The 24,753-nt window shown below is 35.8% G+C and overlaps 1 protein-coding gene across 1 annotated transcript in view; it reads right to left on the bottom strand.

Annotated features, from left to right (window-relative positions):
- Positions 1 to 24,753, bottom strand: part of LOC132109356 (uncharacterized) — a 271,659-nt gene that overhangs the window by 27,459 nt on the left and 219,447 nt on the right. The window contains exons 20-21 of the mRNA XM_059515376.1: positions 12,963 to 13,298; positions 12,373 to 12,615 (exon numbers count right to left, since the gene is read on the bottom strand). Of these exons, the coding sequence (XP_059371359.1) occupies positions 12,373 to 12,615; positions 12,963 to 13,298 (579 nt within the window). The remainder of the gene's footprint in view (positions 1 to 12,372; positions 12,616 to 12,962; positions 13,299 to 24,753) is intronic.

Genomic DNA, 24,753 nt, shown 5'->3' with positions numbered 1-24,753 from the left:
TAATCTGATTTATCTGAACTTAACTTATCATTGAAGCTACATTAAGGATGTGTTTTACAAACCTGATTCCAAAAAAGTTGTATAAAAGAACAAATTGTGAGTAAAAAAGAAATTTAATAATTTACAAATCTCATAAACTTATATTTTATTTACAATAGAATATAGATAAGACATCAAATGTTGAAAGTGAGACATTTTGAAATGTCATGTCAAGTATTGGCTAATTTTGGCTAATTAAGTATTGGCTTTTTCTACACATTCCAAAGAATTTGGGGCAGGCAGCAAAAAGAGGCTGGAAAAGTTAAATGCACATATAAGGAACAGCTGGAGGACCAATTTGCAACTTATTAGGTCAATTGACAACATGATTGGGTATAAAAAGAGCCTCTCAGAGCGGCAGTGTCTCTCAGAAGTCAAGATGGGCAGAGGATCACCAGTTCCCCCAATGATGCAGTGAAAAAAAGTGGAGCAATATCAGAAAGGAGTTTCTCAGAGAAAAATGTAAAAGAGTTGGACGTTATCATCATTTACAGTGCATAATATCATCCAAAGATTCAGAGAATCTGGAACAATCTCTGTGTGTAAGGGTCAAGGCCGGAAAACCATACTGGATGCCAGTGATCTTCGGCCCTTAGACGGCACTGCATCACATACAGGAATGATACTGTAATGAAATCACAACATGGGCTCAGGAATACTTCCAGAAAACATTGTCAGTGAACACAATCCACCGTGCCATTCGCCGTTGCCGTCAGACAAGTCAAAATTTGAAGCTCTTTTTGGAAAACTGGGACGCCATGTCATCCGGACTAACGAGGACAAGGACAACCCAAGTTGTTATCAACACTCAGTTCAGAAGTCTGCATCTTTGATGGCATGGGGTTGCATGAGTGCGTGTGGCATGGGCAGCTTACACATCTGGAAAGGCACCATCAATGCTGAAAGGTATAGCCAAGTTCTGGAACAACATATGCTACCATCCATACGTCGTCTCTTTCAGGAAAGACCTTGCATTTTCCAACATGACAATGCCAGACCACATACTGCATCAATTACAACATCATGGCTGCGTAGAAGAAGGATCTGGGTACTGAAATGGCCAGCCTGCAGTCCAGATCTTTCACTCATAGAAAACATTTGGTGCATCATAAAGAGGAAGATGAGACAAAGAAGACCTAAGACAGTTGAGCAACTAGAAGCCTGTATTAGACAAGAATGGGACAACATTCCTATTCCTAAACTTGAGCAGCTTGTCTCCTCAGTCCCCAGATGTTTGCAGACTGTTATAAAAAGAAGAGGGAATGCCACACAGTGGTAAACATGGCATTGTCCCAACTTTTTTAAGATGTGTTGATGATAACTCATAATCATGCCATTTTTCCCTTAATATTATACATTTTCTCAGTTTAAACATTTGATATGTCATCTATGTTGTATTCTGAATAAAATATTCAAATTTGAAACGTCCACGTCATTGCATTCTGTTTTCATTCACAATTTGCAATCGAGTTTGTAGTTAAATTCTATACTCTATGAACTAGAGTAGTGAATCTTTGGGTAGAAATCGAATTGATTCGATTTATGATCCATAGGTTTTCGATTCGATTCAAGAATGATTTTTGCAAATTGAGAACGATTCAATTATATTAAATTCAATTAAAAATTTAATTTGATTAAATTCAATTAAAAAACCTGCATTCTTTAAGTGCATTAACAGGATTATATAAATGATCTTTAAAAATATTATGTAAAGGCTAACATTTATCACACCAGGGGCATCATTTCAGAAGTGACAGAAATGTCAAATACAATAATTGTATGTCGCCCTATGTATGTATGTTTTATTATCATTTTATTTATTTATTTTTAACAAGGAATTCTTATTTCTTACTTTAAATTTGCTGTAAGAAAACAAATATATTGCTGGACAATAATCAATCATTTGTAATCTACTTTTCTTTCCTAATGGCAATATTAGGGTTGTTTTATAAACTACAAACAATTATTTCAATTTTCTGCACAGAATTAGGTAGGAAATTTACTTTATAGTTTCTGTAATGTAATAAATGATATGTCAGTTATCACTGCATCATTCTTGCATTTTATTTGTTTACTGTCTTTATGTTTCAGCTGTTCATTCTGCTTTTTATTCAGATTAGCTGCAGGGATAAATGTCTTTGTCTATATGGCTTCTATGAGTGCGAGATCACTTCTGTTACAGTGCGAAACTTCTCATCAAATGAAATACTATAGTATTTAACTTTTCCTCTCCATCAGTGAATGATGATTGTGAAAGAAAACAGCCTGATGTCTGTTTGCTGTAGCAACTCTTTCATGCTTCTGATTATCAGACAAACCTCACGCTCTTACTTACTTCGAGGTTGTTGTTAATGCTGTGGTTATTTGAACAGTTTCCTTCCTACATTCGGTTCAACAACATTGTTAAAAGAACATTTATCATTCAGTCGAACTGTGTGTATGCTTTAGACTCATTACATTTTTGCTCCATCCATGCAATAAATGCTCAGGTAATGTCGTCGGTATGACCGAGAGCCAGTGAAAAATACAGAAAATTAAAACTACACTCAAAAAAAGGATTCCTGGCAAAACTATTTATTAAGCATTTGCATCTATTTGATTTTATTTAAGTAATCGGTTTTATTTTTTAATTATTTAAGATTTAATCTAATGGGTGGTGTTAGCGCAGTGGATAAGTGTAACGATTGGGCAAGAAGTTTGAGGAAGCAAGAGTGACTTTTAGAACATTTAATGAAACTAGATAAAAAAGTTTGTCAAGACAAACTTTAAGTTGGCTTGAGAAAGCCTGACCAGAAAGTTTGAAAAGTTTAGAAAGTTTGAAATGTTTGAAAATGTGAAAAGTTTAAAAAGTTTAAAAAGATTTAAAAGTTTAAGAAGTTTAAAAAAAGACAGTGGTTAACATATTGCTAGCATTACAAGCAAGTGATTACCATCATTAGTATGATTAGCAAAGTTGCTAGTAGCAAGTGACTAACATGTACTTAGCATGATTAGCAAGGTATCTAGCATGTCGCTAGCATAGTTAGCAAGTGACTAGCCATGTTGCTAGCATGATTAGCAAGTTACTAACATTTCTCTAGCATGTTTCTAACATGATTAGCATGTGACTAACATGTTGCTAGCATGATTAGCATGTTTCTAGCACGATTAGCATGTTGTTAGCATGTCGTTAACATAATTAGCAAGTGACTAGCCATGTCGCTAGCATGATTAGCAAGTTACTAGCATGTCGCTAGCATGTTGTTAGCATGATTAGCATGTTTCTACCATGACTAGCATGCGACTAGCATGTTGCTAGCATGTTTCTAGCATGATTAGCATGCGACTAGCATGTTGCTAACATGTTTCTAGCATGATTAGCATGTTGCTAGCATGTTTCTAACATGATTAGCATGTCGCTAGCATGTTTCTAGCATGACTAGCATGCGACTAGCATGTTTCTAACATGATTTTTGCATGATTAGCATGTTGCTATCAAGTTTCTAGCTTGATTAGCATGCGACTAGCATGTTTCTAGGATGATTAGCATGTTGCTAGAATGTTTCTAGCATTACTAACATGTTGCTAGCATGTTTCTAGCATGATTAGCATGTTGCTAGCATGCGACTAGCATTTTCTAGCATGATTAGCATGTTGCTAGCATGTTGTTAACATGTTTCTAGTATGATTAGCATGCGACTAGCATGGTGCTAGCATGTTTCTAGCATGATTAGCATGTTGTTATCATGTTTCTAGCATGACTAGCATGTGACTAGCATGTTGCTAGCATTATTTAAGCATGATTAGCATGTTGCTAGCATGTTTGTAGCATGATTACCATGCGACTAGCATGTTGCTAGCATGATTAGCATGTTGCTAACATGATTTAAGCATGATTAGCATGTTGTTAGCATGTTTCTAGCATGATTAGCATGCGACTAGCATGTTGCTAGCATTTTTCTAACATGATTAGCATGTTCCTAGCATGTCGCTAGCATGTTTCTAGCATGATTAGCATGTTGTTACCATGTTGTTATCATGTTTCTAGCATGACTAGCATGTTGTTATCATGTTTCTAGCATGACTAGCATGCGACTAGCATGTTGCTAGCATGATTAGCATGTTGTTAGCATGTTTCTAGCATGATTAGCATGCGACCAGCATGTTGCTAGCATGATTTTAGCATGATTATCATGTTGCTAACTTGTTTCTAGCATAACTAGCATGCGACTAGCAAGTTGCTAGCATGATTAGCATGTTTCATAGCATGATTTTAACATGATTAGCATGTTGTTAGCATGTTTCTAGCATGACTAGCATGCGACTAGCATGTTGCTAGCATGATTTTAGTATGATTAGCATGTTGTTAGCATGTTTCTAGCATGACTAGTATGCGACTAGCATGTTGCTAGCATGATTTTAGCATGATTAGCATGTTATTAGGATAGATAGATAGATAGATAGATAGATAGATAGATAGATAGATAGATAGATAGATAGATAGATAGATAGATAGATAGAGACAGTTAGTAGATAGATAGATAGATAGATAGATAGATAGATAGATAGATAGATAGATAGATAGAAACAGTTAGAAGATAGATAGATAGATAGATAGATAGATAGATAGATAGATAGATAGATATATATATATCGTCAGATTATAGATAGATAGATAATAGATAGATAGATAGATAGATAGATAGATAGATAGATAGATAGATAGAAACAGTTTGAAGATAGATACATAGATAGATAGATAGATAGATAGATAGATAGATAGATAAGGTTTGAAGATAGATAGATAGATAGATAGATAGATAGATAGATAGATAGATAGGTTTATTAGTACATTGAATAGTAGTTTAATTGAGTCTTTGGCTTGTACACTAATGGGCCACCGTAGCCTTGGCTCAATTTGAGCAGTCTGCAATGTAAATCTATGGGATTTTTATGATTTTTAATATTAATTTTTAAGAAAACCGTAACTCAAACCAGTCTGAAAAGATATAGCACACCAAGTCAGAACAGTATGAAGGTCTGACCAGAGTTTGGAGTATGTAGCTTGAACGGCCTAGGAGGAGTTAGTGTCCAAAAATTTGCGGTCAGAAAAATAATAATAATAATAATAAGAAAAAGAAGAAGAAGAAGAAGAAGAAGAAGAAGAAGAAGAAGAAGAAGAAGAAGTTTAAATAGGATTTCAGTAAGTTGGCTTTCTCAAGCCAACTTAATAACACAAACCAGGGGTGTCACTAGGCCCTTTTTAGGGGGGCCTAAATTATTGATTAATACATTTTTGATCGCTTTAGTCCCCTTTAAAAAAACTCATTTGAAATGGCGGCAAGCTGAGTCAAGTTTCGGCTCCTCCCCTTATCTGAGTCTGCTTGGATTTAGCGCATTTTTCAATCTGCAGGGGCGCCGAGCAGAGCGAACATCAGAGAGCACAAGGTGTGTGTCGTGTGTGCGTGCATTTATTGATAGATTGCTAATACTATGATATTACATCTGCATCGGTGCAGTTCTTTGTCATAAATGCATTGCAGTTTACATAATGTAATGTTACTGGAGCATTGGGAGCACACGGGACGGCTCGGTTTCTCATCCAATACCAATACGTTTCGCTGCGGCCTTCAGCCCTTGTGTGATAGTTGACTTTTATTCTTACAAAAATGAAGTGATTAACACCCATGAAAACATACTTTAGATTCAGAAAACGATCATGATTTATTTTCATTTACTTTTTAAAATTACAGACATACTATTATGTATTTTGACATTACATTATGCAGCCATGCACAGAAGTGATTAAAGACACACATCATTGTCTGAAAGCACTAGATGGCCCAGAGAGAGAATGTGGAGTTATTTTGTTTTGTATTATTAAATATAGTTTTGTATTAAGTAATACTGAATCAGGAGGAGTGTCATGATACATAAATTAGAGTAAGCGTAGAGTAAAGGGATTTTTGATTTTCTTGATTTATACTATTTATACTAGATTTGTACTTGATTTATAGAAGTGGCAAATTGATAATTCATGTTGTTATTTTTAATAAATAGAAATAAATATAGAACAGATTAATCATATTGCCAATAGACAATTACATTAATACATGGTTTGTCTATATTCTTAATGAATATTAGCTGGTTAGTTAAAATACTTAAAATGACATCAATTTTCATGGGGTGACTATGAATATCCAACCGTATTGTTTATTATAAAGGCTAAAAAGTTAAAAAACTTTTTTATATTTATATTTCATTGTAGGAGTAGGTCTGCAAATGAGCAACAGTCAGGTGAGAATAGAACGTAGACAGCCTCTCACACACACAATACCACTGTGTTCCCAAGATTCATTTCAGTCATTGAACCCTGACATTGTTTTAATTGTCTGCCAATTTCCCTGTACATTTTATAAGAAAAAGCAGTGGTATCGTCAAAGGAAAAATCTGAGAGTTGTAAAAAAATTCCTATCTGAGGTTTGTATGTGAGCATAGAAATGCGAACATTAAATGTTGTGTTTGTACTGGAAACATGTGTGCGTGTGTTTGTACAGTGAATGAATCAGGAACTCTTCATTGTAAAAAAAAAAAAAAATCGACATTCCCTATTTTCTAGTGGTCACATCCAATAATTATTTTTTTATTACAGTGTTGTATATGGCTCAGTCAGTACTCCTACTCCCATATATGAAATACAGGGAATACAATGGAATAGTGGATTGCAGTAAGGTTAGTAGCATACCACCCTACCCTAATAGTCAAATAATATTTTTTTAATCATACCCTTATTGGGGGCTGAGCCCCCCTAAAATCACGGGTGATCCGAGGTGCGATGGTAGCAGGAGAGTGTGACACAGGAACTGCGGGGGAAGATATGGAGTGAGAATCATGCCAAAACCTCACACACACACAAAACGTGTTTTACTCACACCCAACGATTCACAAACAAACTCAGTGTGGTTTGCAAATACAAAACATCACTCACAAACTAATGCATTTTGTTTTGCAAATAAAAAATGTAGCTATCAAACAAATACAGTACGTTTTATATATACAAAGAAACGTATTTCTTCAATGACAAAAATATTCTCCAAGTACAAACTAAAATCTTTCAAGTACAAAAAAAAAAAATCCTTCAATTAAAAAAAAAAATCCTTCAATTAAAAAAAAAAATCCTTCAAGTACAAAACAAAATTCTACAAGTCAGAAAAACTGTCACGTGACTTTTGGCACTAATTTTTCGCCTTGCTGATCCACACGCAAATGCCTTCAGATCCACACACATGCCAGTAAACTGTCATGTAATTCGCACTCCACTGTTAGCGACTTGCTTGGCGCCGCCACCGACATGGAAACAGAAGAGAAGAAGAAACGCTGCATGAGGGACGTTTTGGACACGATGAGCGGCCAACAGGTGAGTTTGCAGTCATTGCTGGTGAAAAATCAGCCTGAAGGGGTTGTTATTCGCTATAACAACCGCCTCGCTTTACATGATCCCGCTTATTACACTGCACAAAATATTGATTTAAAAATGAGTTTATTGATTATAAAAACGATTCTATTGCTTCCACTAAAAAAATAGTCCGTTCCGCGTCCATAGCAACGGTCTGTTTTTCATGGCAAGGGTGTGTTTGGACCTCCAAATCAACCCTGGTCTTCTCCTGCTAGTGTCTCATAGAATATAGAGGCTTCATTCCATGTCAAATCAGTCAGAATCCAGGAAAGTGGTTGCAGCAACATCTCAGATGAAGAGTTTTTCTATATTATATTTGGGTCCCAAAACCAAGGCCTGTAAAAATATTCATATTTTTGTCAGTCCTTGAGATTGTCATATTTATAGCATCAAAAACACTATCAGAGAACCATGTTTGGGCATTAATATCTTAAAGTGTGTTTCAGTGTGTATCGCAAGTGATTCACTTGTACATGCAAGTGTTTCAGTGTGTATCGCAAGTGTTTCAGTGTCTATCGCAAGTGTTTCAGTATGTATCACAAGTGATTCACTTGTACGACAAGTGTTTCAGTGTGTATCACAAGTTTTCAATGGGTTTCACCTCAAACGGCCTCCCATGAGCTGTCATTTATTCCGTCATCACCCGGGGGCTGATAGCGCGCGTGCACAGATGAGACCTAAACAGCACACGTTGATATCTGTATTTAAACTAAACTAATTTAAGCTTTGTCAGTTTAAACATTTAAGAGGCAGAGGACGCGAGCTCTCGTGCGCAGTGAGAAGACCCGCGCCTCAGAACGCTTGCAAATATAAGCTCTCTCTGAAGTATTGTATTTAAATGGACAAATTCAGACAAAAATTATGTCAAAATGCCCGTCTTGGTAAGTATCCTATAGCAGACATAGCCTGAACGTAGGCCACTGTATCAGTGCATTCTCTTAAAGTGACAGTCTTTATATTAATAGAACAGCAACAACAAAGAAATCACTCACTGCTCTTGATTAAAAAGCTTTTGTAACAGATTGTTCAGTTTCTCCTAATGTTGGCTCGAAAGGCTATAATGGTCAATGGGTTGGTAGTGATGCCCCCTCTACCCAGATGTGGAAATCTATGATATCTGAAGTTGTAACTCTAGAAAGATTGAGGTATTGTCACAATGGTAAATCGCACCTGTTTAAAAAATGGGAGAATATTTTTAAATGTCTAAAGATTAAACGGTCATACACAAAAATTGGATTAAATTTATGTACAATCATATGATGAAATGCTGTATGTAAATTGTGCACGTTCATGAATATGTGAATTATTTCCTGTGCTGTGTTTTTGTTTTAATATGTTTTTGTTTGTAATAATTAAAATGTTTAATAAATAGAATTTAAAAAAAAAAATGTAAAAAAAAATAAAAAAAGCTTTTGTAACTTTAATAAAGAACATTCTTTAATTTGTAGTCAAATATGCGATGCTGTTTTACATTTGATTACTTTATTAAATTTCTGCACCATAAGGTTGGCAAATTTGCATCACAAAGTTTATTAGTTTTTTTAGGTTAAAAATATGTAATCTAAATGGATGGAAATTTTATATGCAATTGAAATACATAAATCTTAAGAATTGGGCATAAATATTTTTTTGAGTGTACTTCACTTTAGCATTACTGGCCACGAGTCCTAAGGAGAGATCACACATCAGCTGCTCAAAATATGTGTCAGGGAGACGAACTGAGCGCGAACACAATCCTGTGACAGTCACAGACGGTAAACAGTGGAGCGTGTGAAGGAGAGATGAGAGGCACAAACACTGTTCAAGATCTCCATTCATTCGTGCTTTTAGTAATTTAATGTGCATATATTTTGAAAGCATTTAATCGCTATTCAAATCGTGATTCATTAGATTCTTAGCATTTAATATTGATTATCGACGATTCACGATTCAAAAATCATGCATCGTCATGTAATGCATGCATCGATAAAAACGAATGAATCGTTACACCCCTACTATGCACTTAAAGTTTGCGATCAAACACAAAACACACTTTCTTCATTCTGAGCGACATCTGCATGAGGAAACAAGAGTTACAGCTGAACTTATTTGCTAAAAATCTTTTGATTTCTGTCTGGATTTATTGTTTTTATACATGTTTTTTATGCTTAATAAATTAATTGATGTGTACTTTCTGTTGGATAAAATGTTATTTGACTGTGTTAAAATATAAAAAATTAATGAGCAACTTTTGACTGTAAATACTGTTTACCTAATTTACATTTAGCAGACACTTTTATCTAAAATGACTTACAGTGCATTCGGTCTATACATTTTATGAGCATGTGTGTTCTCTGGGAATCAAACCCATGAACTTTTGCTCTGCTAATGCAATGCTCTACTACTGAGCCACAGGAAATTTCACATTTAATTTCAAAATGTTTTATATTGACATTTCACTCAAAAAAGAAAGGCTTGTTTAGCAATGTTCTATGATGCATATATCTTGTCAAAAACAATGCATGAATGTGGTTATATACGTTAAAAGTCAGCAGAAAATTCAAGAAAAACCACAGACAGCAAATCCACAAACACTACAAAACAGATCAAGAGCTTCAAACAGATAAAACATCTAAACAGACCTGTAAATGAAAGAAATTAGCCATACTGACAGAATAAAGTAAAAGAGCAAGAGCAGAAATATGAAAATAAACACACAGTATGACATCAAAATCTGATAGATTGGATGAAATAAAAAGTATCCTAGTTTAAAGACAAATTCAAAAAAAAAAAAAAAAAAAAAAAAAAAGCACCACAAATGTCCAGAACATAATCTTCTAAACTAAAACTGTAGTATTTTTTTTTTTTCCATTTTTCATATTTTCTTGTTTTAATTCATCTCTTGGGTTTGTATGATAAGATCTGCTGTTGGCAGCTGAAAGCTGGATTGATGTGAGAATCTGTGAGATTATGAAGTTATTTCTCATAGATGTGATGATCTGCTGCTGCTATCATGAATCTTCTGCTGTGTGTTCATGTCCTTCTCTAAATCTTCTCATCCTCACTTTCTGATCTTCCTGTTTCTTTCCTAAACACATCATCATCATCATCATCACACTCTTAATATCTGCTTGTCAAATCCATAATGATGATGATAAATGTCTCTCACCTGATGTGTGTCTCATGTAGATGTGAAAAGCTCCTAACAGACCGAACAGAAACATCAGCTCAAGACTCTGGACCACAACAAACACCACAGACACTGGACACACTGAACAACAAGAATTAGACACAATACAAAACCTATCTTCATGTTTCCAGGAGTGTGTTTGTTAAACTCTTACCACATTCTGATGTCTGCGTGCTGCTGGTCACTGCAGAGGTCACACTAGAGGTCACACTAGAGGTCACTCTAGAGGTCACACTAGAGGTCACACTAGAGGTCACACTAGAGGTCACATCTGCAGTAGTTGATTCTGAAATAAAACATCAGCACATCGTAGAATGTACAAATATGTTGTATTCACCCCTTCAATGTCAAACTGGAATAGGAGGAGAGCATTTGGCATCTATCTGAAAATAACTGTTTTCAGCAGATAAATCTTTATTTATCTTTATCAAATTAATTATGCATAAAAGTCGAAGAACATCCAATGCAAACCCCTTAAAAGTTGCATCTAATCTCTTAAATATAAAAACACAATAAATCCATTTGTCTTAAAATGGTGGAACCTAGTGCAGAACAAAATCAGCCATTAAGTTGACCCAACAGGGTACTGTGTATCAATACGTTAATTAAAAATAAATAAATAAAAATCAATAGAATTAAGAAAATATTACATCTATATAATAAAAAAGGTGCACCTGAAAGAAAATTATGCATTTAACAGTTTGGTTACCAACTTTCTGCAAAATGTCTTCTTTTGTGCTCAACAGAAGAAAGAATCTCATAGGTTTACAACTTGAAGATGACACAACGATGAGACAATTTCTATTTTTGGGTGAACTTTCCCTTATGTAAGCAGTTTTCGTATAAGTATCCTACAATGAGGACTGCAGTGAAGGTACAAGTAGATGTATAATATTTCCATACTTAATTTGTGATGTAAATATGTAAAATATCACATATTTAATGAATAGGCACATATTGATTAGGTCACATAGAATGAAGAAAATATTACATCTATACAAAAAAAAAGGTCTAGCTGAAAGAATTTTTTTTAGGCCCATAGTATTCAATGGCAGACTGTAGTAGGTGATTTCATATAATAATGTAAATATAAATTCATTACTTGTCTGAATTTCAGCATTATAATGGAATCATAAGCTACTAGTCTTAAAATGTATTCGGGTCCTTGACCAATTAGAATGAAACGCATCTAAACTGGATAAAGGGGCCTCAATATTTTGCCCCTTACGAGACGTAATGTCATAAAAGGGTGGAAAAGATAATCTACATCAATTAATCCCATGTGTTAGCTCTTTATCTTTCCATTCTTCCTTTTGTGTGACTGCCTGAAGTTAGTAAACTGCTGCTGTAAATCTCCTCTCATGGCAAAAGCAGACACAGAAGAGGGGAACGATTGCTCTCTCATCTCCTCCTTTTGACAGATGTATTCCCTATTAAATTAAGGTCTACTGTACAGTAGAGATGTCAGTTGTGTTTTAGGTGGGATATTATGAAATCAACCTTTTCCCATGATATGTACTTACAAGTTATTTGCCCACCAGGAACAATAGTTGCTGCTTGGACATTTGACTTAGTATACAAAAATCTATTGATTTTCTGGAATATTTGTTTTGTTTGGATGATTCTAGCGACCTTCATGATAAACTGCGGCAACTATAGTTTCTGGTGGGCTTAACTGCAACTCTCTGGTTTCTATATGTATCTGGAGATTCATGTATTAAAATCTCACCAGGACAGGGTTTGAGTCTAATAGTCTTCTGTGCGTGACTGACGTGGTTCTTCACGCTGCAGCTGATGTTTCCTTCAGTTCCTTCATCCAGATCAATTCTGCTGTTTCCATCCATTGGTCCTTCTTCTAGTATTTCTCCATTCAGAGTCCAGCTGTAGATGATCTGATCTCCCTCAGAGGAGCAGAACACTGAAGTCTGATTGGAGGAGCAGATGATTGACACTTCCACTGAGCCAATAGGAGCTGGAGGGAGGGACACATCACGGTCACATGACTCTTTCTTGATATTATGTAAATGAGTCAGTCAAGACATTTCTAAACTAAATTTATATCTGATATGATAGTGTAAGTCAGTCATGTGACAACAATGAAGCAAATAACTGTCTGAAATGCTTTCACATGTCATTTCTAAAAGCAGTATGCAGTACACAGTTAGCAACACGCTGGTATTTCATTCTTAAAATAGTCTCAGACTCAGTGCAAAGAAAGAAAAGATGCTGTTGACTGAGATTCAACTGATTCATCTGCATGAGAGAGAGATCTTTGGAGAACATGAGATTGTAATGAGTCTGATGAGAGAGATTCTGTACCTTCAACAATCACTTGAAGATCTTGAGATGTTTCTGAGCCGTCTGAGTGAGAGAGTCTTAATGTGTAAATCCCTGAATCTGTTCTGTTCACACGGTTTATTATCACAGTACCATTAATGACTGTCACTTCAGGTCTGTTATTATAAAGATCACATTCACTCATCCTCATCCTGCCATTCTTTACTCTACAAACAAGATCATCTGCTGTGTTGTTTATTCTCTTTTTTATCTTCAGATCATATTTACTAGCGTCCTGCACCATCATCAGATTGAGTTTGTGTCCCAGAGCTGTGTAACAGTGATCAGACTGATCAAAACTGCAGTTTAACTCCAGACCTGAAGAACAAAACACACAAAAATGTTTCAACATTTTAGGACATCATGAATTAAAATCAGACCCAAATTACACAAACATTCACAGAATTAAAGTTAATCTGAAGAAACACATCAGACAGACTCTTGATCTGGTCTCAGGAGAGAAGGTACACACAGATACACTGGGATATATATGCGAGTACGACCCCTTTTCAGGTGAAGGATGGAAATGTGCATTTATTGACTGTCTTATGGGTTTGGAACGACATTAGGGTGAACAATTAATGACAGAATTTAATTTTTTGGGTGAATTATCCCTTAAATAATGTTATAATTAACAGGACACTGAACATAATCTTGTCACATCACAGATTTAACTCAAATAAGAGTGTGATACTAAATATCTGTTATAATCAAACAGTTACTTTAATTAAAGATGTCAGTTGAACACTGGAATGTGAACTCGTCTTTGTGCTCTCATTCATCTTAATTTTATTCAAATTAAACTCATGCTTTCTCAGTCTGCATAGTTTTATTTTCTAAATCGCTTTATGCATGTCAACGTGACATTTTTATAGTGAAGAATTAGTCTTACTCCTGCACTTTTTACTGAAACCTATTACACTGTGACAGTTCTCTCTTTATTAACAGTGTTTTAAGTGTTTAAACACTCACTTCCTCTCACATTTTATAATACTCCACTAGTACAAATGGTTTAAGAAGCTCAGAAAACACTGTGACTAGATCTCTGCAGACTCTTAATGTAATATTAACTCAAATGTTTTTATATCAGAGATAGATCTGATTGATCAGCTTCATAAGAGTCTGATGTGAAAGTGACTCACATGCAGCAGTTTGCAGCAGCATCAGTCCAAAGATGAGCATCATTTCTCTAAAGTCCAGTTTCAGAAGAACTCAATCCCAGCAGAAGAGTGTGACGCTGCTTCAGATCGTCTGTGTTCTGGCTCTCATCAAGACAAGCGTCTTCACGGCGAGACTCACACTCGACTGACACACGAGGAAACCTCTGACCGCTTCACTGAGGAAAGAGGAAGTTTCTTCTTCTGGGGGAAGACAGATGCTGTTAGTTTGCACTATAATACATCTGAAACAAGAGAAACTAAGAGAAAGAAAGAACTAGTATCAGGAACATTCTCTAAAAAAAGTGCAACTCAATCTTGTTTTGGACGTAACAAGTGGACAGCATTTGTTTCTGAGGAAGGTAAAATGGCTATTTATACAAATGACGTCACAGATTCTGTTTCAGATCAAATAAAACAGTATCTTTCCTGTATTAATGAAATGCTCTGGACAGTTTGATTGAGAGTAAAGCAGAATCAGCTCTACATGCAGCTGTGTGTATTGAGTGTGTGCTGCTGTTTGACTCAGTTCTAGTCAGTTCACATGTGAATGAAGAGAGGATTGTGATCTTCTGTTGACTGGAGCAGAGACTCATGGGACTCGTTGAGTTTGCAGCTGCTCAGAGCTGCTGATGTAGAGAGCGCCACCTGCAGGAGAAAACTACAACTACAGCTGCACTCTTTCACAGCCATCTGAACTCATTTCATTCAGAACAACAGGACTGAAATGAGCTTAATCTGATTTATCTGAACTTAATTTATCATTGAAGCTACATTAAGGATGTGTTTTACAAACCTGATTCCAAAAAGTTGTATAAAAGAACAAATTGTGAGTAAAAAAGAAATTTAATAATTTACAAATCTCATAAACTTATATTTTATTCACAATAGAATATAGATAAGACATCAAATGTTGAAAGTGAGACATTTTGAAATGTCATGTCAAGTATTGGCTAATTTTGGCTAATTAAGTATTGGCTTTTTCTACACATTCCAAAGAATTTGGGGCAGGCAGCAAAAAGAGGCCGGAAAAGTTAAATGCACATATAAGGAACAGCTGGAGGACCAATTTGCAACTTATTAGGTCAATTGACAACATGATTGGGTATAAAAAGAGCCTCTCAGAGCGGCAGTGTCTCTCAGAAGTCAAGATGGGCAGAGGATCACCAGTTCCCCCAATGATGCAGTGAAAAAAAGTGGAGCAATATCAGAAAGGAGTTTCTCAGAGAAAAATGTAAAAGAGTTGGACGTTATCATCATTCACAGTGCATAATATCATCCAAAGATTCAGAGAATCTGGAACAATCTCTGTGTGTAAGGGTCAAGGCCGGAAAACCATACTGGATGCCAGTGATCTTCGGCCCTTAGACGGCACTGCATCACATACAGGAATGATACTGTAATGAAATCACAACATGGGCTCAGGAATACTTCCAGAAAACATTGTCAGTGAACACAATCCACCGTGCCATTCGCCGTTGCCATCAGACAAGTCAAAATTTGACCTCTTTTTGGAAAACTGGGACGCCATGTCATCCGGACTAACGAGGACAAGGACAACCCAAGTTGTTATCAACACTCAGTTCAGAAGTCTGCATCTTTGATGGTATGGGGTTGCATGAGTGTGTGTGGCATGGGCAGCTTACACATCTGGAAAGGCACCATCAATGCTGAAAGGTATAGCCAAGTTCTAGAACATATACTCCCATCCAGACGTCGTCTCTTTCAGGAAAGACCTTGCATTTTCCAACATGACAATGCCAGACCACATACTGCATCAATTACAACATCATGGCTGCGTACCAGATACTGAAATGGCCAGCCTGCAGTCCAGATCTTTCACTCATAGAAAACATTTGGAGCATCATAAAGAGGAAGATGAGACAAAGAAGACCTAAGACAGTTGAGCAACTAGAAGCCTGTATTAGACAAGAATGGGACAACACTCCTATTCCTAAACTTGAGCAGCTTGTCTCCTCAGTCCCCAGATGTTTGCAGACTGTTATAAAAAGAAGAGGGAATGCCACACAGTGGTAAACATGGCCTTGTCCCAACTTTTTTAAGATGTGTTGATGATAACTCATAATCATGCCATTTTTCCCTTAATATTATACATTTTCTCAGTTTAAACATTTGATATGTCATCTATGTTGTATTCTGAATAAAATATTCAAATTTGAAACGTCCACGTCATTGCATTCTGTTTTCATTCACAATTTGCAATCGATTTTGTAGTTAAATTCTATACTCTATGAACTAGAGTAGTGAATCTTTGGGTAGAAATCAAATTGATTCGATTTATGATCCATAGGTTTTCGATTCGATTCAAGAATGATTTTTGCAAATTGAGAACGATTCAATTATATTAAATTCAATTAAAAATTTAATTTGATTAAATTCAATTAAAAAACCTGCATTCTTTAAGTGCATTAACAGGATTATTTAAATGATCTTTAAAAATATTATTTAAAGGCTAACATTTATCACACCAGAGGCATCATTTCAGAAGTGTACAAATACAATAATGGTATGTTGCCCTATGTATGTATGTTTTATTTAATGGGTGGTGTTAGCGCAGTGGATAAGTGTAACGATTGGGCAAGAAGTTTGAGGAAGCAAGAGTAAGTTTTAGAACATTTAATGAAACTAGATAAAAAAGTTTGTCAAGACAAATTTTAAGTTGGCTTGAGAAAGCCTGACCAGAAAGTTTGAAAAGTTTAGAAAGTTTGAAAGTTTGAAAATGTGAAAAGTTTAAAAGGTTTAAAAAGTTTAAAAGTTTAAGAAGTTTAAAAAAAGACAGTGGTTAACATATTGCTAGCATTACAAGCAAGTGACTACCATCATTAGTATCATTAGCAAAGTTGCTAGTAGCAAGTGACTAACATGTACTTAACATGATTAGCAAGGTATCTAGCATGTCGCTAGCATAGTTAGCAAGTGACTAGCCATGTCGCTAGCATGATTAGCAAGTTACTAGCATTTCTCTAGCATGTTTCTAACATGATTAGCATGTGACTAACATGTTGCTAGCATGATTAGCATGTTGTTAGCATGTCGCTAGCATAATTAGCAAGTGACTAGCCATGTCGCTAGCATGATTAGCAAGTTACTAGCATGTCGCTAGCATGTTGTTAGCATGATTAGCATGTTTCTACCATGACTAGCATGCGACTAGCATGTTGCTAGCATGTTTCTAGCATGATTAGCATGCAACTAGCATGTTGCTAACATGTTTCTAGCATGACTAGCATGTTGCTAGCATGTTTCTAGCATGACTAGCATGCGACTAGCATGTTTCTAACATGATTTTTGCATGATTAGCATGTTGCTATCAAGTTTCTAGCTTGATTAGCATGCGACTAGCATGTTTCTAGGATGATTAACATGTTGCTAGAATTTTTCTAGCATTACTAGCATGTTGCTAGCATTTTCTAGCATGATTAGCATGTTGCTAGCATGTTGTTAACATGTTTCTAGCATGATTAGCATGCGACTAGCATGGTGCTAGCATGTTTATAGCATGATTAGCATGTTGTTATCATGTTTCTGGCATGACTAGCATGTGACTAGCATGTTGCTAGCATGATTTAAGCATGATTAGCATGTTGTTAGCATGATTAGCATGCGACTAGCATGTTGCTAGCATGATTAGCATGTTGCTAACATGATTTAAGCATGATTAGCATATTGTTAGCATGTTTCTAGCATGATTAGCATGCGACTAGCATGTTGCTAGCATTTTTCTAACATGATTAGCATGTTCCTAGCATGTCGCTAGCATGTTTCTAGCAAGATTAGCATGTTGCTAGCATGTTGTTATCATGTTTCTAGCATGACTAGCATTTTGTTATCATGTTTCTAGCATGACTAGCATGCGACTAGCATGTTGCTAGCATGATTAGCATGTTGCTACCATGATTTAAGCATGATAAGCATGTTGTTAACATGTTTGTAGCATGATTAGCATGCGACTAGCATGTTGCTAGCATGATTAACATGTTGCTAACATGATTTAAGCATGATTAGCATATTGTTAGCATGTTTCTAGCATGATTAGCATGCGACTAGCATGTTGCTAGCATTTTTCTAACATGATTAGCATGTTCCTAGCATGTCGCTAGCATGTTGTTATCATGTTTCTAGCATGACTAGCATTTTGTTATCATGTTTCTAGCATGACTAGCATGCGACTAGCATGTTGCTAGCATGATTAGCATGTTGCTACCATGATTTAAGCATGATAAGCATGTTTTTAGCATGTTTCTAGCATGATTAGCATGCGACCAGCATGTTGCTAGCATGATTTTAGCATGATTAGCATGTTGTTAGCATGTTTCTAGCATGACTAGCATGCAACTAGCATGTTGCTAGCATGATTTTAGTATGATTAGCATGTTGTTAGCATGTTTCTAGCATGACTAGCATGCGACTAGCATGTTGCTAGCATGATTTTAGTATGATTAGCATGTTGTTAGGATAGATAGATAGATAGATAGATAGATAGATAGATAGAGACAGTTAGTAGGTAGATAGATAGATAGATAGATAGATAGATAGATAGATAGATAGATAGATAGATAGATAGATAGATAGATAGAAACAGTTAGAAGATAGATAGATAGATAGATAGATAGATAGATAGATAGATAGATAGATAGATAGATAGATAGATAGATAGGTAGATCGATAGATCGATCGATATATATCGTCAGATTATAGATAGATAGATAGATAGATTATTTAAATGATCTTTAAAAATATTATTTAAAGGCTAACATTTATCACACCAGAGGCATCATTTCAGAAGTGTACAAATACAATAATGGTATGTTGCCCTATGTATGTATGTTTTATTTAATGGGTGGTGTTAGCGCAGTGGATAAGTGTAACGATTGGGCAAGAAGTTTGAGGAAGCAAGAGTAAGTTTTAGAACATTTAATGAAACTAGATAAAAAAGTTTGTCAAGACAAACTTTAAGTTGGCTTGAGAAAGCCTGACCAGAAAGTTTGAAAAGTTTAGAAAGTTTGAAATGTTTGAAAATGTGAAAAGTTTAAAAGGTTTAAAAAGTTTAAAAGTTTAAGAAGTTTAAAAAAAGACAGTGGTTAACATATTGCTAGCATTAGAAGCAAGTGACTACCATCATTAGTATGATTAGCAAAGTTGCTAGTAGCAAGTGACTAACATGTACTTAACATGATTAGCAAGGTATCTAGCATGTCGCTAGCATAGTTAGCAAGTGACTAGCCATGTCGCTAGCATGATTAGCAAGTTACTAGCATTTCTCTAGCATGTTTCTAACATGATTAGCATGTGACTAACATGTTGCTAGCATGATTAGCATGTTTCTAGCATGATTAGCATGTTGTTAGCATGTCGCTAGCATAATTAGCAAGTGACTAGCCATGTCACTAGCATGATTAGCAAGTTACTAGCATGTCGCTAGCATGTTGTTAGCATGATTAGCATGTTTCTACCATGACTAGCATGCGACTAGCATGTTGCTAGCATGTTTCTAGCATGATTAGCATGCAACTAGCATGTTGCTAACATGTTTCTAGCATGACTAGCATGTTGCTAGCATGTTTCTAGCATGACTAGCATGCGACTAGCATGTTTCTAACATGATTTTTGCATGATTAGCATGTTGCTATCAAGTTTCTAGCTTGATTAGCATGCGACTAGCATGTTTCTAGGATGATTAGCATGTTGCTAGAATTTTTCTAGCATTACTAGCATGTTGCTAGCATGTTTCTAGCATGATTAGCATGTTGCTAGCATGTCGTTAGCATTTTCTAGCATGATTAGCATGTTGCTAGCATGTTGTTAACATGTTTCTAGTATGATTAGCATGCGACTAGCATGGTGCTAGCATGTTTCTAGCATGATTAGCATGTTGTTATCATGTTTCTGGCATGACTAGCATGTGACTAGCATGTTGCTAGCATGATTTAAGCATGATTAGCATGTTGTTAGCATGATTAGCATGCGACTAGCATGTTGCTAGCATGATTAGAATGTTGCTAACATGATTTAAGCATGATTAGCATATTGTTAGCATGTTTCTAGCATGATTAGCATGCGACTAGCATGTTGTTAGCATTTTTCTAACATGATTAGCATGTTCCTAGCATGTCGCTAGCATGTTTCTAGCAAGATTAGCATGTTGCTAGCATGTTGTTATCATGTTTCTAGCATGACTAGCATTTTGTTATCATGTTTCTAGCATGACTAGCATGCGACTAGCATGTTGCTAGCATGATTAGCATGTTGCTACCATGATTTAAGCATGATAAGTATGTTGTTAGCATGTTTCTAGCATGATTAGCATGCGACCAGCATGTTGCTAGCAAGATTTTAGCATGATTAGCATGTTGTTAGCATGTTTCTAGCATGACTAGCATGCAACTAGCATGTTGCTAGCATGATTTTAGTATGATTAGCATGTTGTTAGCATGTTTCTAGCATGACTATCATGCGACTAGCATATTGCTAGCATGATTTTAGCATGATTAGCATGTTATTAGGATAGATAGATAGATAGATAGATAGATAGATAGATAGATAGAGACAGTTAGTAGGTAGATAGATAGATAGATAGATAGATAGATAGATAGATAGATAGATAGATAGATAGATAGATAGATAGATAGATAGATAGATAGAAACAGTTAGAAGATAGATAGATAGATAGATAGATAGATAGATAGATAGATAGATAGATAGATAGATAGATAGATAGGTAGATCGATAGATCGATCGATATATATCGTCAGATGATAGATAGATAGATAGATAGATAGATAGATAGATAGATAGATAGATAGATAGATAGGTTTATTAGTACATTGAATAGTAGTTTAATTGAGTCTAGGGCTTCAGAGAATTCAGATTTGAGTTTTTGGCTTGTACACTAATGGGCCACCGTAGCCGTGGCTCAATTTGAGCAGTCTGCAATGTAAATCTATGGGATTTTTATGATTTTTAATATTAATTTCTAAGAAAACCGTAACTCAAACCAGTCTGAAAAGATATAGCACACCAAGTCAGAACAGTATGAAGGTCTGACCAGAGTTTGGAGTATGTAGCTTGAACGGCCTAGGAGGAGTTAGTGTCCAAAAATTTGCGGTCAGAAAAATAATAATAATAAGAAGAAGAAGTTTAAATAGGATTTCAGTAAGTTGGCTTTCTCAAGCCAACTTAATAACACAAACCAGGGGTGTCACTAGGCCCTTTTTAGGGGGGCTTCACCCCTAAACTTCTGCTCAGCCCCCCTAAAAAAATATTTGATTAATACATTTTTGATCGCTTTAGTCCCCTTTAAAAAAACTCATTTCGGCTCCTCCCCTTATCTGAGTCTGCTTGGATTTAGCGCATTTTTCAATCTGCAGGGGCGGCGAGCAGAGCGAACATCAGAGAGCACAAGGTGTGTGTTGTGTGTGCGTGCATTTACTGATAGATTGCTAATGCTATGATATTACATCTGCATCGGTGCAGTTCTTTGTCATAAATGCATTGCAGTTTACATAATGTAATGTTACTGGAGCATTGGGAGCACACGGGACGGCTCGGTTTCTCATCCAATACCAATACGTTTCGCTGCGGCCTTCAGCCCTTGTGTGATAGTTGACTTTTATTCTTACAAAAATGAAGTGATTAACACCCATGAAAACATACTTTAGATTCAGAAAACGACCATGATTTATTTTCATTTACTTTTTAAAATTACAGACATATTATTATGTATTTTGACATTACATTATGCAGCCATGCACAGAAATGATTAAAGACACACATCATTGTCTGAAAGCACTAGATGGCCCAGAGAGAGAATGTGGAGTTATTTTGTTTTGTATTATTAAATATAGTTTTGTATTGAGTAATACTGAATCAGGAGGAGTGTCATGATACATAAATTAGAGTAAGCGTAGAGTAAAGGGATTTTTGATTTTCTTGATTTATACTATTTATACTAGATTTGTACTTGATTTATAGAAGTGGCAAATTGATAATTCATGTTGTTATTTTTAATAAATAGAAATAAATATAGAACAGATTAATCATATTGCCAATAGACAATTACATTAATACATGGTTTGTCTATATTCTTAATGAATATTAGCTGGTTAGTTAAAATACTTAAAATGACATCAATTTTCATGGGGTGACTATGAATATCCAACCGTATTGTTGATTATAAAGGCTAAAAAGCTAAAAAACTTTTTTATATTTATATTTCATTGTAGGAATAGGTCTGCAAATGAGCAACAGTCAGGTGAGAATAGAACGTAGACAGCCTCTCACACACACAATACCACTGTGTTCCCAAGATTCATTTCAGTCATTGAACCCTGACATTGTTTTAATTGTCTGCCAATTTCCCTGTACATTTTATAAGAAAAAGCAGTGGTATCGTCAAAGGAAAAATCTGAGAGTTGTAAAAAATTCCTATCTGAGGTTTGTATGTGAGCATAGAAATGCGAACATTAAATGTTGTGTTTGTACTGGAAACATGTGTGCGTGTGTTTGTACAGTGAATGAATCAGGAACTCTTCATTGTAAAAAAAAAAAAAAAATCGACATTCCCTATTTTCTAGTGGTCACATCCAATAATTATTTTTTTATTACAGTGTTGTATATGGCTCAGTCAGTACTCCTACTCCCATATATGAAATACAGGGAATACAATGGAATAGTGGATTGCAGTAAGGTTAGTAGCATACCACCCTACCCTAATAGTCAAATAATATTTTTTTAATCATACCCTTATTGGGGGCTGAGCCCCCCTAAAATCACGGGTGATCCGAGGTGCGATGGTAGAAGGAGAGTGTGACACAGGAACTGCGGGGGAAGATATGGAGTGAGAATCATGCCAAAACCTCACACACACACAAAACGTGTTTTACTCACACCCAACGATTCACAAACAAACTCAGTGTGGTTTGCAAATACAAAACATCACTCACAAACTAATGCATTTTGTTTTGCAAATAAAAAATGTAGCTATCAAACAAATACAGTACGTTTTATATATACAAAGAAACGTATTTCTTCAATGACAAAAATATTCTCCAAGTACAAACTAAAATCTTTCAAGTACAAAAAAAAAATCCTTCAATTAAAAAAAAAAAATCCTTCAATTAAAAAAAAAAATCGTTCAAGTACAAAACAAAATTCTACAAGTCAGAAAAACTGTCACGTGACTTTTGGCACTAATTTTTTGCCTTGCTGATCCACACGCAAATGCCTTCAGATCCACACACATGCCAGTAAACTGTCGTGTAATTCGCACTCCACTGTTAGCGACTTGCTTGGCGCCGCCACCGACATGGAAACAGAAGAGAAGAAGAAACACTGCATGAGGGACGTTTTGGACACGATGAGCGGCCAACAGGTGAGTTTGCAGTCATTGCTGGTGAAAAATCAGCCTGAAGGGGTTGTTATTCGCTATAACAACCGCCTCGCTTTACATGATCCCGCTTATTACACTGCACAAAATATTGATTTAAAAATGAGTTTATTGATTATAAAAACGATTCTATTGCTTCCACTAAAAAAAATAGTCCGTTCCGCGTCCATAGCAACAGTCTGTTTTTCATGGCAAGGGTGTGTTTGGACCTCCAAATCAACCCTGGTCTTCTCCTGCTAGTGTCTCATAGAATATAGAGGCTTCATTCCATGTCAAATCAGTCAGAATCCAGGAAAGTGGTTGCAGCAACATCTCAGATGAAGAGTTTTTCTATATTATATTTGGGTCCCAAAACCAAGGCCTGTAAAAATATTCATATTTTTGTCAGTCCTTGAGATTGTCATATTTATAGCATCAAAAACACTATCAGAGAACCATGTTTGGGCATTAATATCTTAAAGTGTGTTTCAGTGTGTATCGCAAGTGATTCACTTGTACATGCAAGTGTTTCAGTGTGTATCGCAAGTGTTTCAGTGTCTATCGCAAGTGTTTCAGTATGTATCACAAGTGATTCACTTGTACGACAAGTGTTTCAGTGTGTATCACAAGTTTTCAATGGGTTTCACCTCAAACGGCCTCCCATGAGCTGTCATTTATTCCGTCATCACCCGGGGGCTGATAGCGCGCGTGCACAGATGAGACCTAAACAGCACACGTTGATATCTGTATTTAAACTAAACTAATTTAAGCTTTGTCAGTTTAAACATTTAAGAGGCAGAGGACGCGAGCTCTCGTGCGCAGTGAGAAGACCCGCGCCTCAGAACGCTTGCAAATATAAGCTCTCTCTGAAGTATTGTATTTAAATGGACAAATTCAGACAAAAATTATGTCAAAATGCCCGTCTTGGTAAGTATCCTATAGCAGACATAGCCAGCTGAACGTAGGCCACTGTATCAGTGCATTCTCTTAAAGTGACAGTCTTTATATTAATCGAACAGCAACAACAAAGAAATCACTCACTGCTCTTGATTAAAAAGCTTTTGTAACAGATTGTTCAGTTTCTCCTAATGTTGGCTCGAAAGGCTATAATGGTCAATGGGTTGGTAGTGATGCCCCCTCTACCCAGATGTGGAAATCTATGATATCTGAAGTTGTAACTCTAGAAAGATTGAGGTATTGTCACAATGGTAAATCGCACCTGTTTAAAAAA

The sequence above is a fragment of the Carassius carassius genome, chromosome 29, assembly GCF_963082965.1.
Source record: "Carassius carassius chromosome 29, fCarCar2.1, whole genome shotgun sequence".
NCBI classification, from domain to species: domain Eukaryota; kingdom Metazoa; phylum Chordata; class Actinopteri; order Cypriniformes; family Cyprinidae; genus Carassius; species Carassius carassius.
This window is presented reverse-complemented; position numbering and strand designations above follow the sequence as displayed.